Genomic DNA, 18,032 nt, shown 5'->3' on the forward strand with positions numbered 1-18,032 from the left:
TTACATACAATCCTCAGGTAAACTGTATGTGGAATTTAGACTGCTGTACAATATCAACATCCACTAGGTGGCAACATAACCCTTTTATGTCAGCCTTTAACATCTATAAAATCCAATAGCACCATTTCATAGTGTGTGCAGTGCACTCTGTACATGTATATGAGGTTCCTTTAGTCTTAACTGAAGCATTTGACACCTTAATGTTGCAATCTAGTATTGAGAGCATCAGTCTAAATGGCTCTTGAGAGAATACCATTCTGATCGATGGGCCACTTAAAACATTTATTACAGCCTGACTGAAGAGCTGGATCTGTGAAGAGGCAGTTTTAGTAGGCCTCCCTCTTAAGTTAAGTAACACCATTACCAAACGGAAATGCTAGTGTTCTATATGGATCATGACATGGGGTTGAGTGGGTGCATTCCACTGTGGATGGTTCTGAATGGAACTTCCTGCTGTGTCCTATCTCTTCCTTTCTCTCTTTTCCTCACTGTTCCCTCCTCTTCCTCTCACGTAAAGGTTATAAAGCATACAGTGTAGGTAATCAGTTGGCCTATTTGAACATCGGAAGAAACTTGATTTCAATCAGAAAATTCCGTTTTTTTTCGAGCACGATTAACTTTGGGGTGTTTTTCTGCAGCAGGCAGAAATGGTTTTCTTTTGGGTCATTGTCCAAGGTTTTGGATGCCATTAATCATGTTTCTGTGCCTTCATCCGTCTTGCAGCGGTGTCGAAACAATGTCTTGAAAGGTCATTAGTTCGAGAATGAAAGATTTGAAACTGCACATGCAGATCAAGTCACCATTACCACCCAGACCAGATATAACAGTATGTTCTAGACAGTTATTTCAGAAATTGACTTTGTGGGTTTGTTTCTTTAGTACTACAGCAAGTGAAGTCATTAGAAAAATACCTCATTTGTTGACCTACCTGTGTTGATATTGGACAATCAGTTCTTGTTAAATTAAAGTAGCTTGACTTGGAGCTGACAGAATGACAAGAGATGAGGCCATAAGGAGGTGTGAACCAAAACATTGAATGGAAAAAAGAAAGGAGGGAGAACGAGGGAAACATGAGATGAGGAAGGGATGGCAGAGATGGAGGGAGGGAAACATGAGATGAGGAAGGGATGGCAGAGATGGAGGGAGGGAAACATGAGATGAGGAAGGGATGGCAGAGATGGAGGGAGGGAAACATGAGATGAGGAAGGGATGGCAGAGATGGAGGGAGGGAAACATGAGATGAGGAAGGGATGGCAGAGATGGAGGGAGGGAAACATAGAGGAACATGGATTGATCTACAGGTTGGGATCATTAAGAGCAAGATCTGGCATCAGGCACTACTGACCTCTTCATGAGTCATCAAATGAAGAGTGGTGCTGAGCTGTAATCCATACCTATATCGTTGGGATAAACAACTTCATAGTAAGGATAATGGATGTCTCAGCCAGACTCTTGTTCATGTTTACATTTAGTCATTTTGGCAGATGTTTCATTTAGCGATATGAAAGCCCCCCCATCTCCCCTTCTGTTCCCTCCTCCTTTTTCCTTCTAAAATTCCTCTGCATCACATGGCCATTTACCACTTGGGGGGGGGGGCTGGTGTTGTTTGACAGCTGGTTACAATTGGATGGTGTTCTTTGATGGTCGCTTGTGATTGGCTGGTGTTGTTCAGCAGCTGCTTGTGATTGGCCAGTGTGATTTGCATGCACTCAGAACCATCTGTGGTGCGGAGCGTTGTTCTCCCACCTCAGGGATGGGGACAGATGGTGACGGTCCCCTTCCAGTCTGGAGACAAGCTTTCTTAACACACTCGCTCATCAGCCTCTCACATTCACCATCGTTACCAAGTTAGTCTTTTCTCAAGTGGCGGGCACTGAGATTGACTAGGAAAGTTTATGGTCATGACAAGAGCACAATACATTGTTTCTGGTTTGAAAGCCTTCAGGGTGATTGATGTTAATGTATGACTTTGGACTGAAGAGACGTCATGTTTGGAAGGAGCAGACCTGGGAAGCCCTGATGGATCTGTCCATGGGCTTGTCACAAGATTCAGTCTGTAAAGTCTAATTGTACGCAACAGCCTTTGGTAGGCCAGATCCAAACTGAAGCCACACTGCCTGATTTCTGAAACAACAAGGATTAATGATGTGTTATTATTATTCTACAAATAAAGGTTCACAAGTCCAAAGGGATATAGATTAAATGTGAGCCCCGTTGAGCAGTGTCTGGTATCTTGCAGAAATGAAAAATACCATTACCATGGTAAAAAAACATGTAAATTCACTTTTGAGACATCGCTCTCTTTCTCAGTTCTCTCTTCTATCATAGCTTGTTGGCCCTCCAGGAGTATGAGCAATGCTGTGATGGTCTACTCATGACAAGAAAAGGGAAAGAAAACCTGAGCTTTGTAAACGTTCAGTCAACTAAAACTTGTACTGAGTTTGTCATATAATCTGCTAAATCTAATGATCATTTGGAATTCTATAATCCATCTGGTGCATCTTTTCAGTATCAACTACACTGAAATTGGAATATGAATCTTTCAAAAGTCAACCCCTTAAGCATCACTGGTTACACGTCAGATATTGTGTGTCTCCATGGTAACATCCTGAGTACTCTCTTCTATTCTCTTTAGGTTCAGATCATGAATACATATTTTATGTAACCCTGAATCTGTAAAAAAGTAGCTTACAGTTCAAAGAAATAAGATGAGTTAAAATCAGATCAATATAATAAATTTTCTTCTCTTTCATCGCAACGGGTATTTCTCTAATTCAATAACCATTGAAAACGTGAGGGGAATCAGAATAGTCCCAACAAGTAAGGTACTTCACTTCTACATAGTCATTTTTATCAACAATATGAGTTTCACAATACTGTAGGCCTGTGTCATTTTGCAGACATAAACTCATACATGAGCCTATAGGCTCCAAAGCAGAGTTATCCCTACTTCTCTGGTCTGTTGCAGATTGACAGGCATTTACTTTAGTAAATGGGTTTGCATCTTTCCAGCTAATCAATAGATGGCCTGCTTCTACAACACTGGCCTTTGGCCAGACATGGATGTAATGTTCTGGAACCTTCCTCTGGTTTTCTAACCTCCACAGTCAAACCGGAACAATGTTCTACTGTTATAACTGCTGTATGTCTCGAGTTTACGCGTTAATATTAGGCTATACTTTAGTACATTAAATGAGTGTATGGTGGTGATGCTTGTAGCAAATTCTGGGGCCTTTTTCCTTTAATTGACCATGCCATCCAAGGTTTAATGTACTGAGACTCGTTTGTAGGCTACTTGACGATAAGATTTATTTTCCCCATGACTGGTTTCTTTGGAGTCATCCATTCGTATCCAGAGTCATCCATTCGTATCCAGAATCAAGTGCTCACATGAATATTTATGTTCGTTTAACGGCTCCTCCGAGATAATCACACTGTCTCCACATTACTTCCCAAAAAATTCAATTTGGTAGAGAGCCAACAGTGCCGTGACATTTTCCTAGTCACAGAAGCGCCAAATTTAGCGCCTGTTTAATTTCTTCTGAAATCAAATTTGCATTTGGCCAGGACGCAGGATCTGTTACATTCACATGAAAGGCAGCACATTCAGAAACTAGGAAGACAATAGGACATGCAGTTCCTTCATGGATGAATGAATGACCCCCCATTAACGTGATTTACGCAAACAAATTATATTGTAGCAGTGGGAAAGTATGGTGTCTTTGTTGATGTAGCCTACATTGCAAGTCTACTTTCTCCCTTCCCACAAAGCTTTTTCATGATGGTAGAACTTATGTAAAGTTTCAGAGGGTGTTTGGTCAACAACCCACATCTTATCATTCAGGCTCCCAAACATGCATTCACTCTGCTCCCCTAGTATTTTTACCGCTCATCAAACTGTAATACTTCTCTGATGCTCCGAAGCAGAAATCTCTAGAACACAATTTCTGAAGAAAGCGCATCTTCCAGAAATACGTTGCCAAAATATCCTCAGTGAGGAATGAATGTTTTTTTCACCTGCTAATCCTGTTATGTGTTTCTGCTTATTAACTGGTATTACATGTACTGTTGTGTGGTCTTTCTCAAGGAAGCTTGATTAAATAAAAGTTATAGTGTCCTAAAGTTTCTATGTCCCTGACAGTTTGTATTCACGGCCATCTAACCTAATTAAGTTATTTATATGATGACAGATTTGATTTTCTGTGGGTTATTCCTTAAAATGTTCTTGAATTGAAACAAGAAACCATTAAAGCCACACTTGGTCCTGTGTGTGTTCTTAACTGTAACTCAAGCAGGAGGTCACTGAAAATAGAGGCCTGCGATTTAAATAACCTTTCTGCTTCATAATAGAACATTTGTGCTCACAGAATTCTCAGAATTGCAGGATTTTGAAGCATCTCTATTGATTTCAAACAGAACCTGAGATTCCAACAAAAGAAGCAGAGAAAAGTGCCAGACCTTTCATCAGATATTAAGGGATGCAGAAAGAGTCAAGAGACGTCTTCTCTGCTTTTAAAGATAATTGTCTTCCAGAGACCATAGTTTGACAAAAAACACAATCAAGGCCAGAATTTGTTTTCATAGCCTGCTACAAAGGATATACTGTACAACCTAACTTCCTCTTTCTGGTCTCGAGTTCTGAAGGGAAGTTGTGGCCAGTCTGCCATCTTCATCTTTAAGCAGCAGAAGGCCCTGCTGGTGACTGGATGAGTTGATTGGAGGGGAGAAGGTCACAGCTGATATGGCCTGGCGGTGAGCAAAAGGAACAGGAGATAAATTACAGACTGGCACAGACAGGAGGGTATAGGATGGCACTGGTGGGCAGGGCATGGGCAATGGGTCAACAAACAGACAAAGGCCGGGTTTCCCAGAGCTCTTAACGCTAAGATCTTAACGCTAAGATCTTCTTAAGAACGTTCTAAGAGCGTTCTAGAGCGCCCTTAGAACGTTCTTAAGACGCTCTTGGCGTTAAGAGCTTCTTAACGAATCTGGGAAACCCGGCCAAAGACTGCAATTCTCACGGCAATTCCCCTAACTTCCCCATCCTACCTGTCAGCCAACGTGACCTGCATGAAGCCCAACTGCTATGTCTGAAATCTGAAGGAAAAGCAGAATAAATTCAGTCCTTTTTTTAAATCTTACAATGCCCTATGTCCTTGTTTCAGGACATAACAGATTGTGGTCTGGATGCTCGCCTGGATAAAGACAATAGTTTCCTTGAGTCTTCTTCTAAGAACAAGATAATGGTAATAATATCCTCTTGGACAGTGTCTCTAATGCCTTCACTATACTGTTTCTCAGGAGAATATTTGTTATTTACCCATTCAGCTGGTTTCACGCTTTTATTGTTCTTATATTTCTTCAAAGATTAAGAGATCAGTTTCATATCTAGACAGATGCTCTTTTCAGTCAGTTTTCTAAATGCCATTTCTAATACTCCAACACAATGCATCAGAATTAAACTCGTTGGTCTGTCAGCAGTGTCCTTGGGTTCTGCTGTGTGAAAACACACCGATTAATCTGTTTTGACAGGTTAAAAGCTGTTGCCTATGTTGAAGCCAGATGAGGTACTGTACCCAGGGGAGGAAGTGCTCTTCTTTTAAGAAGCTTCCGGAAATTCAGCCATATCAACCTGTCCCTCAAGCTTCCTTGATGCTGAAGATACCATTCTGGACCTTCGGCATGGTGAATTATCTTCACTGAATGAAAAGGCTGAAGTTTTGGCGGAAGCAAAGGAGATAAAATAGAATATATCATAATTTATATTCAATGTAACTTTTCAGGTGTTTCTAGGAAACATGTAATACGATTTTCTATTATTGTACCTCCTCTTTTTCTACAATAAGTGGATGAGTTTTGTATTTAACTGCCGTTGAGGTGTTAATGAATGGCAGCCCATTAGCAACCAGTCACATGGAACACTATTTAATCACTGCAGATTAGCAGCCTGTCTTCTCATTCAGTTCTCTGTTACGTATTAGCTATTAATGTGAGTGATAAGAAATGAAAATACATGAGCAACAACCATCCTATGGTAATGTAGAAAGGTCTACAAGACATGGATAATAAGATACAATTAGCAATGGAGAAAATCTGCATCCTAGTTTATCACCTCTCGCTGACTTCAATGTTCCTTTGCAAATCAAAATGTCATGCTACATTATTGGTCCTATCCTAGTTTTCTTCATGTTGAATGGGCTACAGTATGATACAGCTTAAAGAAAGAACTCTTAAGGTTGGTGTAAACAAAAAATACATCTCAGTGATATATATATATAACTTTATTTTGCAGACTCAAGATCCAGATAGAAAAGTACACATAACATATTACAAGAGGGGTACACACAAACACACAAACATAAATACATACAGACATACTGACTACCACATATGACATAAAGTACGTACAAAACATACATACATACATACATACATGCATACATACATACAAACATACACATAGCACATACATATGCACAATAATTAAAACAGGTATAGATGCATTTTGCAGTGTTTCCAGAGTTGGGAGGTACAGTATATCTGGTATCACTAAGTGCAGGGTTGGTTAAGGCGGTTAAAATTGTATTCTTCGACTCGGCACATAAATCTGTACATCAAATTCCTCAGCACAGCATGGAAGGTGGGAACATTATTCGTCACAAACAAATGGCTGGCACTGGTCCATCTTGGACACTTCAACAGGATTCTAACTGCATCATTGTATACCACTTTTATCTTATGAATCTTTGCTTTACTGTAGCTGCACCATAGGTGAGCTGTATACATTGGAGTACAGTATGCTCCAGAAAGATGTTTTAACTTTGTCATTACACATACGAAATGTTCTTGTCCAAATACTTTACAGCGCTGTATGTCATCATCATCACAAAAATCATCCCTGATGATGTGGCTCAGGTATTGTGCTTTAGTAACTAAATTCAGCTCTTGCCCTGACAAGTAAATCTCTGATATGTTTCTTAGAGTTCATTATTCTTTAAACTGGTGTGAGGATGTGCTTTTGGCAGTGTGTGTGAGTGTGCATGTGTGTGGGGCTATCCTCGGCTTCCTGTCTTGTTAAATAGGGGAGATTTATAAAAGCTGCACAGTAATCAGAGAGGACAGTCAATAAATCTGAGTCAGCCCATGCCATTTTTTGCAGGCAACACAGTGATGCTGGTGATGTATGTTACTGTGATCATTATGTATAACACTTTTCTATACACCAGTCTTTTACACTGAGAACACAGGGGGAACAACACTTAAGAATGCTTGGCTGGACTTGTTAGTTAGTTTCCTCCAGGATCACAATGACTCTTATTGAGTGACTTGTTGCTCTTTTAGGTTAGATATAACAAAGTTAAGTCTTGTACTCGCTGTGAAATATTTTACTGTTGATTGTTCTTCTACAGGTACAGTCCTGCACTTTTGTGGTTCATGTTGTTTAATTTGTAACTTGTATAACTGCATGCTCTTATGGGTCTTCCCTTTGGCACTTGTTTAGCTTTTCACAGTATATGCTTCATGTTTTGGCTACTTGCAATGTTTGGGACTATCTCGTTGTTATGATCAGTGACCTATGCTCTTTTGTAAGCTCTCTCTTGGAAGTCGCTTTGGATAAAAGCGTCTGCTAAATGAATAAATGTAAATGTAACAACTTTCCCTGGAGGCCGGAGGAAAGTGGTTCCCCCTGTATATTACAGTCTAGCTATGTATAAAGCAACACAGTGATGCTGGTGATGTATGTTACTGTGAACATTATAGAAAATGTTATCTATACACCAGTCTTTTATACAGAGAACACAGGTGAAACAGATTTCCCTGGAGGCCCGAGGAAAGTGGTTCCCCCCCTGTATATTACAGCCTGGCCATGTATAAAGCAACACAGTGATGCTGGTGATGTATGTTACTGTGATCATACCTCACAAGCTCCGTTAATGTTTCATAATAGAACTCCAAATGTTCTTGGGCGTGTGGCACGTTGCCCCTCACATCATTGAGAGGTGGCAGCTTGGTGGAGCTGGCATGCTCTTGACAGATGGGTGTGTTTATGCTTGGTTGAAACGGTTTGCTTCTTCCAGCACACTCCACCTGTCGAGCTCATCTACACTTCATGTTCAAACCTGATTTTTATTATCAATGTTTTTAGCAGTTGGTCGATATAGGCTATTGCTTCGGTAAATAGACTCCCAAATCGAATCCTACCGTGAAGGCGTAGAGATTAAAACCACGGCTTATATGCAATGCGACTAATAGCTGTTATGAGTTGGGATGTAAAAAGCAAGGCAGAATTCACGATGGTGACGATTCTGTTCTTTTTAATGCATTCCAATTAACCAGCTGTCCAAAAGCAACAGAATGGAAAAAGCCATTATGATGACGAATGGAAAGTCAACAAGACTGGGTTTGTTTTCCACATACAGCTTTTTAATAAATATTCATGTCTCTGTAAACTGTTATAGAAGTGTAATCCAAAACACAGCAATCCGCTTGAAATATAAAGCTGCTAAAGGATGGCTGAGTTTTCTAGGGTTTGCCAGTGTTAGAATGCAGTAACTTGAGGTGTGAAGGCTTACGTATTTATTTGTCCACATTTTGTATGTTCCAAGCACTGATTTTGGCCTACACTTCAGGTAACATTTCAGGGGACATATTGGCAAAACTTGAGGTCAAAGCTTGCAGCAAAAACTAGCATGGTTACAGATGAGAGGAAAATTAAATCATGTCTTTGTTTTAATGTGTTGCAAGTGGAGCTGAGCCAGCACAAGACAGATTGCTCCGCAAATCGTTTGACAAATCTTTGCAATGGTTACACCATCCCACAAATCCTTGTGGGACATAAATTAGATGTCTTTCTTATTTAAGTCACTTACGGTGGCGCAGTGGGCTGACCTCTCTCTGGGCCATGAAGGTGAATTTAATCCCCATAGAGAAAATGCATAATCCTGAAAGGGGAGACAAAACTAACACCTCTGCAAAGAAAGCAAAAATCTAAATTGTTTTACTCTTGCATCAACTTGAAATAGCATAACTTGCCTGTATATGTTTGTTTCTGTGCATGCCTGTATGCATTTGAGCATGCACCATATACTGTCGTAATCATGTTTCGTTTAGTGAAAACAAATTGGTTCCATTGAAAGTGGACTGGGGTTGACAGTGAATGGATGTTCCTTTGATCTAAAATAAGCCAACTTTCAGTACACCATGTCTGCTTTAAGTATGGGAACACTGACTGCTTGTAAAAAATGAATATAGTTGAAGTTTAATGCGTATGTGTCCTAATGTGCCCTGTGCTAGCTCATTAGCAGGCTTTTTAATTGAGGTTTTTCACAACTGCCCCAGGATCAATTAATGAATCGTATGTGAGTCACTTTGGCAAAAAAGCATGAAATGACAAAGTCACTAAACAGAAAATGGGTTGCTTTGCCTGATGCCATACCAGACACCCACAAGCCTGTCTACTTAAAATAAATGACTCCCCCTTTTCACTGTGCATTGCACACAGAACCCTCAGATGCATGTCCAGCTTACTGAATCGATTCCTATCCAGTCACTGATACAGTAACATGAGAAACATGAGCTTGGTCTGTAATCATGTCATTGTTACACCTAGTTGTACAGATGAGGTCAGAAATGACCATGAAAAGATTAATAAAACATCCATGATTATAATACACCTTTTTGTGCCTCTAGGATGACACAATATTGTCATTGGGCTACCAATGCGGGTCAATAAATCAATTATTCTTGTAATTGGTCCAGTTTACCAGGGTCCCTCCATCAAAGTGTTAATTACTCCCTGTTGTCTCAAGGTCATTGGGGCAACCTACCGCAGAAATCGACTCACCCATCACAGAAAAATATCCTTTATTAATTGATTCATGTCAAATTTGATTGTGTGAGAATACATTTATAAAGTGAGTCTTGGACTGTTTTCTGAGTGTCATAGAACAGCTTTTTAACATGTTTTCTCTCATGTGGACTCACTTTTCTCTGTTATTGCTATGATTCTAAGTCTTCCGACAGAAAATACACAATATGTCAATTACTTGCAGTGTGTTCAGGTCCGAACAATTATTTTATAGTCATGATGCGAAGGATATGCGCCTGCGAACACACACACACACATACACACACACACACACACACACACACACACACACAGATACATACATGCATGCAAGCACACTGACTCACGTATACACACACACACAGTCACACATACAGCCTATTGAGTAACAGCCATAAAATCCATTTATTGACTTGTGTTGATTCAGACTCACAGCTTGTACGTGATCACTATCTAAAGGTAAACTGAACATTGTAAGGTAGCACCTCAGTTAAAAACGTTCTTGAAACCAAACCGTGTTTTATGGAATAAAGGGGTGAATGAGTGAGTGTTTCTGTTCCAGTCTAACCAATGACTGGGTTGCCAAGGGCCCTGTGCCTGCTGGCCTTTTGTCTGGGGTGTGTCTCTGTGTGTTTGTGTGTGAGTGCTGTGGCCTGCTTTGCTGGAGAGTTTTCCTGTGACAAGGGAACATGCCTGTCGGAGGACCGTGTGTGTGACTTCACCACCCACTGTAGGGATGGTAGCGATGAGAAAGACTGTGAGTAGTTCTAATTGATGACCCTTGTATGCTACAGTTATTTGTTTAATAGTGTCCATAGTCCACATATTATACTATATATTACAATTTTATGAAGAATAATTGACCCTACTCCTGGTTCATCAAGTAATGTAACTTCTGAGCCCACAACTACAACTACGTAACACCTCCAAATATAGCAAAATATTATGCCTGGCAGTCTGCATTTGCTGGGTGAGTCAGGGGTTTTAAAGTCAAATGTGGTTTATGGTTTCCAGTTCATCTCTGCGTGAAGGACAGATCATTTCACTGAGTGAGCCGTCCTGCTCTGCCTAACAGTTTACTGTGTTGGTTTTGGAAGGTTCTAGATACACTCGGTGTGACTTTGAGGAGGGTTTATGTGACCTGCTAGCTGGTTCAGACACAGACTCTGTATGGACCAGAGGAACCCGCATTTCAGGCTCTGGACCCAAACACAACCATGCCAACAACCAATCCGGTAAATACAAATTGTGCAACAAACTAAATGGTTATAAATGTGACACTGCCGAGTCTGAATTGTCAATTAAATGTTATCCTCATGTTCCTCCATCTTTGTTTTACTTTTGCTTCTTCTATTTGTCATTCACTCTGTCCTACCCAGCTCATTACCTATTCCTCCAGGGAATTAGAGGACAGAGGTCCTTGGCTGACCTACTTAGTCCTGCCTTCCTGCCCTTTGAGTCTTGCAGGGTAATATTATAAAGTCTAATTATCCCTCTCGGATTGGACTGCTGTTCCCACATCATATCTGAATGACCAATTGTGTGTCTTTCCTCCATAGTTGACCTTCTATCACCACTTGGGGAGGGTGAAGGGAGGTCTGCAGGTTCTGACCCGATCACAGCCACTGGACCAGGAGGTGCTGGTGTGGAGCCAATCAGAACCACATTCAGAAGCATGGCAGAGGACTGTGATACATCTTACCAGTCAGCACCAGTTCCGGGTCTGTTCCCACTCTGTCCCACCTTCTTTAACACTTGGCCATGGGTGTGCCATCTGTCCCTGTTTTTTCAAAAAGTTGACTTGATACTACAAGTCAACCTTGTTTGCTGACTCAAATTTGTAGCACAGATGAATTCACTTTCAGATCAATCAGTTGCGACAGGCTGTGTGACTATGCTAGTCTTCCAGTAATGGCATGACAGGGGATTCTACTGTAACTGTGCTGAGAAGTGATTTCTCCATCTAAAGAGAGTTCTACATCACCATGACACAACTAGTCACAGCTACTGTATAATACAACACATGTATTAAGCCAGACCTATGAGTAAAGACTAAAGCTCCAGGAGGCTAAAAGCAGGTGGACTTTGGCCTTGGTCTGATAGCTTGTACTCTTGGCAGAGATAATGGTTTACTTAGATGTACAATACTGGAAGGCATTAATCACACAGGGGAACACCTATGCTCTTTCATCCAACCACACAAACACCATTTCTACACCACAAGCACACACACACCCAAACACACACACACACATAAACACACACACACACACACACACACACACACACACACACAGAAGATACAGACACACACACACACCACACCAGGAACACAGTGTCAGAACCTGTGTCAGCATAGAAAGATATAGTGTGTTAAGATAAATATTGAATGTTTGTGTTTGCCAGGTGGTCGTTCGAGGGGAGATCTCTGCTGACAGCGTCCCCTCACAGGTCCTGGCCATCGATGACATTTCCTTTGGTGACGGCTGTGTGACAGTCCCCGGTAAGAGTGTCTTCTAATCTTGCTTCACTGCACCCATCCTGCCGGGGGTCAAGTGCAAAATGTCACAGCACATTCTGGAACAGGATCTAACCTTTTCCAAGCTCTGATAACCTCAGGTCGACGTGAGCTAGGGTGACTCCTTGAACTCAGCTTCAAGTACAGCAAATCTTTGTTACTGTAACTCTGCTTTGTCACAAAAGATGAAGGCATGACTCTCTCTCTCTGATTCCCTCTAAAGATTAGAGCATGGACTGTGAAACCCAACCCTGCACAGAGCTTCAATGTTTTGGTCACTTGTCATCCTAAGGCAGCTTTGGTATATTAGGATTCAGTGGTCTACAGGGTTTATACACACCAGAGACCTCAGAATTTTCTTCAATCACTTTGACCAAAGTACTATTTCTCAACATAATTCACACACCTGGGCATCTTTATAGGGGAACTTCAAAACGTCCATGATTCACCCAGTAGGATTTCAGTTTCTGCTCGCTGAGTCTATAAAGTAAATATGGGGTTGTAACTTTTCTAAAGATTTTCTAGTTTTAGCACTGGGCTCTTAGGCCTCAAGGTCCTAAAAATGTCTGTGCTGGATCTCTCTCCAAGGCTGTGGCAGTAACACTGTTGTGAACACTAGCATAGGTCTGGGAAGATCGGCATTTGTCTGTCTGTCTGAGTCTCTGTTTGTCTGTTTGGATCTGCATTCCTGGGTATATCTGTCTCTGTCTGTCTGTGTCTGTCTGTCTGTCTGTGGAGGTCTGTCTGCTTGGGTCTGCTTCCCTGGGTCTGTCTATCTGCTGCCTGCTGGGTGTGATCAGCTTGTCCAGCCTGACCAGTCTTGCATGTCTAAGTGGAGAGGGCAGGTCAAAGTCACCTCTCAGTTCTGTCCCTCTGCCTCCATCTGTCACAGGCTCCCCACAGTGAGCCGTGAACCGCACAACCCTGTAGAGCCCTCTGCTCCATCAAGGATTTGAACACCAAAGCCAGAAACACACACACAGCTATTCAACGCTCATTGAACGCTGGCTGTTCGCGTCTCTCAGGTGTGCTTGTCTGGTGGTGCCCCTTCTCTACCACTAACCGTGACTGACTCAGCATGATGGCATACCTCCTCTGCATCATTTAATCAGGGCTGAGGTGAAAAGAGGGATCTATTTAAAGATGGAGTTTGTGTCACATGAAATGGCTGCTGTGGTTGCATGGAAGACAGAAGATACTTTGTGGTGTCAAAGCTCAGGGACCCACTGTCCCTGCGTTCCCAGTCTCTTCTGCTGCAACACCCGGATGACATATTTTTAGGTCATCAAGGTAATTTATGGTTGGTGAGACCAAGTGTCGTTCAGCCTGTTGCATTGATGTCGCTTAGACTCCAGTCAGGGGTGGATGCACGCTGCGTCCAGCACCGTCTGCAGGTGTGCCCTGCTGCATCCTTCAATCCACTTGCTTTAGGGAACTCATGCAGCTGCACGTGGAGCCCTATTATAGCTGTAATTAAAAGTCTGCCTTGTCATGTAGCTCACGTCTCTAACCACATCTAACAAGCTGTCATGTATTCACAGTTAGAGTCTCCTTTTGATTTCCTGTGGCTTTTATTATTCGGCTCAGCTTACAGAAGTGCTGGGGTGAAATATGAGCCCCCAACAGGTACAGAATCAGACTAAATGCTTTGCCACAAATGATGTCCTTACTACCATCCATAAAGATCCTGTGATTAAATGGTAACCATGGGTACCGGGTGAAAACTGTTATTAACTGTGCCTACAAAACCAAATTCTGTATTAAAGTCAAGGCATGCACAGCAGTGTGTCAGATTTGACAGGTTTGTTGGAATCCTTATGAAATAACCTATCCTATTTCTTGCAGTTCTGTCTGTTCGGCCTGTGGGGTATTGATAGTTGGCTCTTCTTGTTTGCTACAGTAGCTTCGATGACTTGAATGTTCGAATGTTTTCCACCAGATTGTGTTATTCACTGAAATTAACAGAAGTTTACAGTCTGTAAATATAAATTCAACCAGGATCCATTCAGGAAAGAAGGCTACTTTAGTGAGTCACATTGTCCATGCTTACTAATAAGTAAACAGAGAGAACACATTGGTTAAGAGATGGAGGCTCATCTTTTGGATGGATCAGAATAACTTCTCTTTCATTGGTCCCTTCTCTTTATGGTTAACTCCATCTGCTGTGCTGTCTATAACAATAGAACTAATGTACAACAGCAACCGCAATAAAGAATGTCTAGGGATTCAGTTTTTTTGCCTGGAGTGATTTCCCACAAGAAAGTCACTTAATGAATGACTTGCATGACGTGTCAATGAAATCAACTTCCTGCCCGCATGGATGGGCCCACTGTACATATAATGCTTTGCGCAATCACAATTATTTCATAAAATCCACAGTCACAGTCATGTTGCACATTCAAATATATGTAAATTATAGTTGGAAATGTGTTTTCCAGTTCAGGACACTAGTTTGTACTGCTTCTTTGTCCAGCCTGTGAGTGCTTTGTTTGTGTTCCCGGTCATAGACAGAAGCATGGCTCCTCCCACCCCTGGGTGCCCCCCCTCCTGGTTCCCCTGTGGTCCCCCTGGGGAGTGTGTGGAGGACAACAAGGTGTGTGACTTCACCCCACACTGCCCAGACGGACAGGATGAAGCCAACTGCTGTGAGTCAGTTCAAACTCAGGTTGTATTGAGGAAGACTGACCCATGCAACTTGTTTCATGATTGTTTTATCTCTGTCTCTTTCCCCGTATTGCAATGCAGCGTCTCACTGTGACTTTGAGGGGGGGTTGTGCGGCTGGTACGAGTTCACCCAGGGGGATGGCTTCGATTGGGTCCGGGGGTCTTCTCCAGAGGTCCCACCCCACTACCAGAGTCAGGACCCCCCTCTGGACCACTCCACCAACAGCTCCAAAGGTAGAGACACCACCTGAGACAGCATCAGTCAAACACACACACATCTCTAGCACATGGTGTCTGAATATAGCTTTCCTCCCTCTCACAGTCTTAATCGAAAAAGCAAAAAAGTGCCACGTTTGGCAGATAAGAGGCTGCCTTCACCCTCTCAGTGTTGTTGCAGAGGAAATAAGACTGGAAAATAATATTACTCACAGATTAAATCTATCACTTTTCCATGAAAAAGCCCCTGTTGACTTTTTTCCGAGTGCAGAGATTTGATGGGAGAAAAGCTTCCTCAGCTTTCTGCATAATAGAGAGGAAAGAGACATCTCACCCACTCTCTCTCTTTCCCTTCCTCCATTTCTCTTTCTGTCTCTGCCTTTCTCGTTTCTTGCCTTCCTTCCTCCTGCTGTATTTCCCTCCTCTAATTTTTTAGGATCTCTAATTTGATGGCAAGCTTCTCACATCATTTTTTTACAGTTCTGTTCCATCTGTGCCTCTCCCTTCCCCTCCCCTGCTCCCTTCCAGTCACACGTCCTCTTCTATATCTCCTGCCTTCATGATCTGGTTAGGACAGGCCGTGATGTGATGTAATGAAGTGCTCCCTCTTTATCCAGATGCCTTCTGTCTTTCCTCAGGTCACTTCATGTTTGTGGTGAAGAACAGCAGCAGCTTGCACCCCCGAGCGGTCCTGAAGGGACCTCGCTTCCAGCAGACGGCGCCCGACTGCACCCTGACCTTCTGGTAAGAACCAGCCCTGCTGGTACCCCTGGTGGAAATACCGACCAGAAGTGTCTGAAGCACTCATCTCTCGCTCCACCACGGGCCACGGGCCATCAAGGACACCACGACACAGCAGAAACGCTCACCTATGATGTGCAGCATATCTATTTGTTTTGCTTCATCTTGTTGGTATCTTTGGTATTATGAAAGAGCCATCTGTGCCCTCCCCCCCCCCAATCCCCAGGCATTTTAACTCAGGTATATCTGTGGGGGCTGCAGACATGTACCTGCAAATCGAGGGGGTCGAGAACTCCACCATTTTATGGAGGACCTTATACAACCAAGGGAACCGCTGGAACAAGGTCACCGTCCAACTGGGACGCATCACCCAGCCCTTCCAGATCTCATTGGCTAAGATCAGCCTGGGCGTGTTTGATGGAGTTTCTGCCCTGGATGATGTCACGTTCCAGAACTGCTCCCTTCCCCCGGCGACAACGGAATGCCCTCTCTTCACACACTTCTGGTGCTTGCACAGCGGTGCCTGCGTGGAGCACTTGCAGCGCTGTGACCTGGTGGACGACTGTGGGGACGGCTCTGACGAGGAGGGCTGCTGTGAGTTGGACTCAGACACACACACACACACAAACACAGACACACAGACAAACACACACTGTCATGGAAGGGGTTTTCCCACATTCTGTCTGTGCTGCGTCGTCCTAGCCTCATGATCCGTACCTGTCTCCTGGTCTTCTTGTTCGCTCCTGGTTTCCGTCCAGCCCCAGAGCTGCAGTGTGATTTCGAACAGGGCCTGTGCAGCTGGACTCAGGAGCGGAGTGGAGCGGACATGTTTGACTGGAGCCAGATCCAGGGCCCCACACCGACCTTCAACACGGGCCCCATGAAGGACCACACCCTTGGCACCGTCAACGGGCACTACGTCTACATCGAGGCCTCCGCTCCTCAGGAGTTTAAGGACAGGGCCGTGCTGGTGAGCCGGATCTTCCAGGCCACGCCACGCCACGGCCAGGGTCAACCTCAGCACCCCTGTGTGTTCAGGTTCCACTACCATATGTTTGGTTCCCACGTCTACCGACTGGCGGTCTACCTCAGAACTTCCAGCACCGGCAATGGTCACATGCTGTGGGTTCGCTATGGCAACCAAGACAACCTGTGGCACAGGAAGACCCTGTATCTCAACAGTGCCCGGCCCTTTCAGGTAAACTTGACAGAACACCGGGACTCAACAGGTCCATCGTCCAATGAGAAGGTTTTATCTGTTTGCGTTGGCGTGTTCACATTAAGAAGTTGAGTGATGTGGATTGGTTGGTTTAAGAATTATTATGGTGCTTCTAATTTCTCCTCAAAGAAACACATTTCTCCGGTAAAGCTGTGAAACAGCACCAACAACATATTCCCAACCAAATCAATCCACCTAAGTTTAATATCGAATAAATCCAAATAGTGGCACTTGTTCATTATTGTGTCTTTTCAGCCATGAATATTGGATTTATGCTGTGAAGTTGTGAAGGAGTCATTAACATATTTGTGCAGTGGTGGAATCACTTTGTCCATTCCTCCCTGAATCTGCATATCCTCCCCCTCTGGGCAATTGCAGTCCAGTTCAGACCGTCGAGCTCCCTTCCAATGAGCATCATGTGTTAATTAACTCAGCATTGGCCTGAGGTGAGGTGGAGGCTCCCGTATCCCAGACTGCACAGCAGTGCTGCATTGAGGAGATGGGCCTACTGGTTAAGTTATGGCTCTCTGCTCAGTCATTCAACCAGCAGCAGCATTGCATGATAGGTGTAGAAGTTAATTAAGTTGTGTCCCAAGGTAGTTTACTGTGGTGCTTGCTAATGAGGTTTTTTATAACGAAAAGGCTTTTTATCCAGTCTTCCATAACATTCACGTTCAACCTGATGTGCGATGCCAATGCTAATGTGTGACTCATAAACACTAATACATAAAGTGTTATGGAGTGATATGGATTATGGGAAATGGCGTGGCTTTTCATGCAGATTGTTAGTTTGTGGCTTTGTGACCCTTAGGATGCAGTAACGTTAT

The 18,032-nt window shown here is 43.1% G+C and overlaps 1 protein-coding gene across 1 annotated transcript in view; it reads left to right on the plus strand.

The window, feature by feature from the left end:
* The first annotated feature begins 10,313 nt into the window (after positions 1–10,313).
* Positions 10,314–18,032, plus strand: part of malrd1 (MAM and LDL receptor class A domain containing 1) — a 31,266-nt gene continuing 23,547 nt past the window's right edge. Inside the window, exons 1-10 of the mRNA XM_047023892.1 lie at positions 10,314–10,604; positions 10,945–11,082; positions 11,227–11,315; positions 11,407–11,568; positions 12,254–12,350; positions 14,873–15,010; positions 15,111–15,263; positions 15,884–15,989; positions 16,213–16,580; positions 16,745–17,184. Of these exons, the coding sequence (XP_046879848.1) occupies positions 10,418–10,604; positions 10,945–11,082; positions 11,227–11,315; positions 11,407–11,568; positions 12,254–12,350; positions 14,873–15,010; positions 15,111–15,263; positions 15,884–15,989; positions 16,213–16,580; positions 16,745–17,184 (1,878 nt within the window). The 5' untranslated portion in view covers positions 10,314–10,417. The remainder of the gene's footprint in view (positions 10,605–10,944; positions 11,083–11,226; positions 11,316–11,406; positions 11,569–12,253; positions 12,351–14,872; positions 15,011–15,110; positions 15,264–15,883; positions 15,990–16,212; positions 16,581–16,744; positions 17,185–18,032) is intronic.

This window comes from Hypomesus transpacificus, chromosome 8 (genome assembly GCF_021917145.1).
Source record: "Hypomesus transpacificus isolate Combined female chromosome 8, fHypTra1, whole genome shotgun sequence".
In the NCBI taxonomy this organism is placed as follows: Eukaryota; Metazoa; Chordata; class Actinopteri; order Osmeriformes; family Osmeridae; genus Hypomesus; species Hypomesus transpacificus.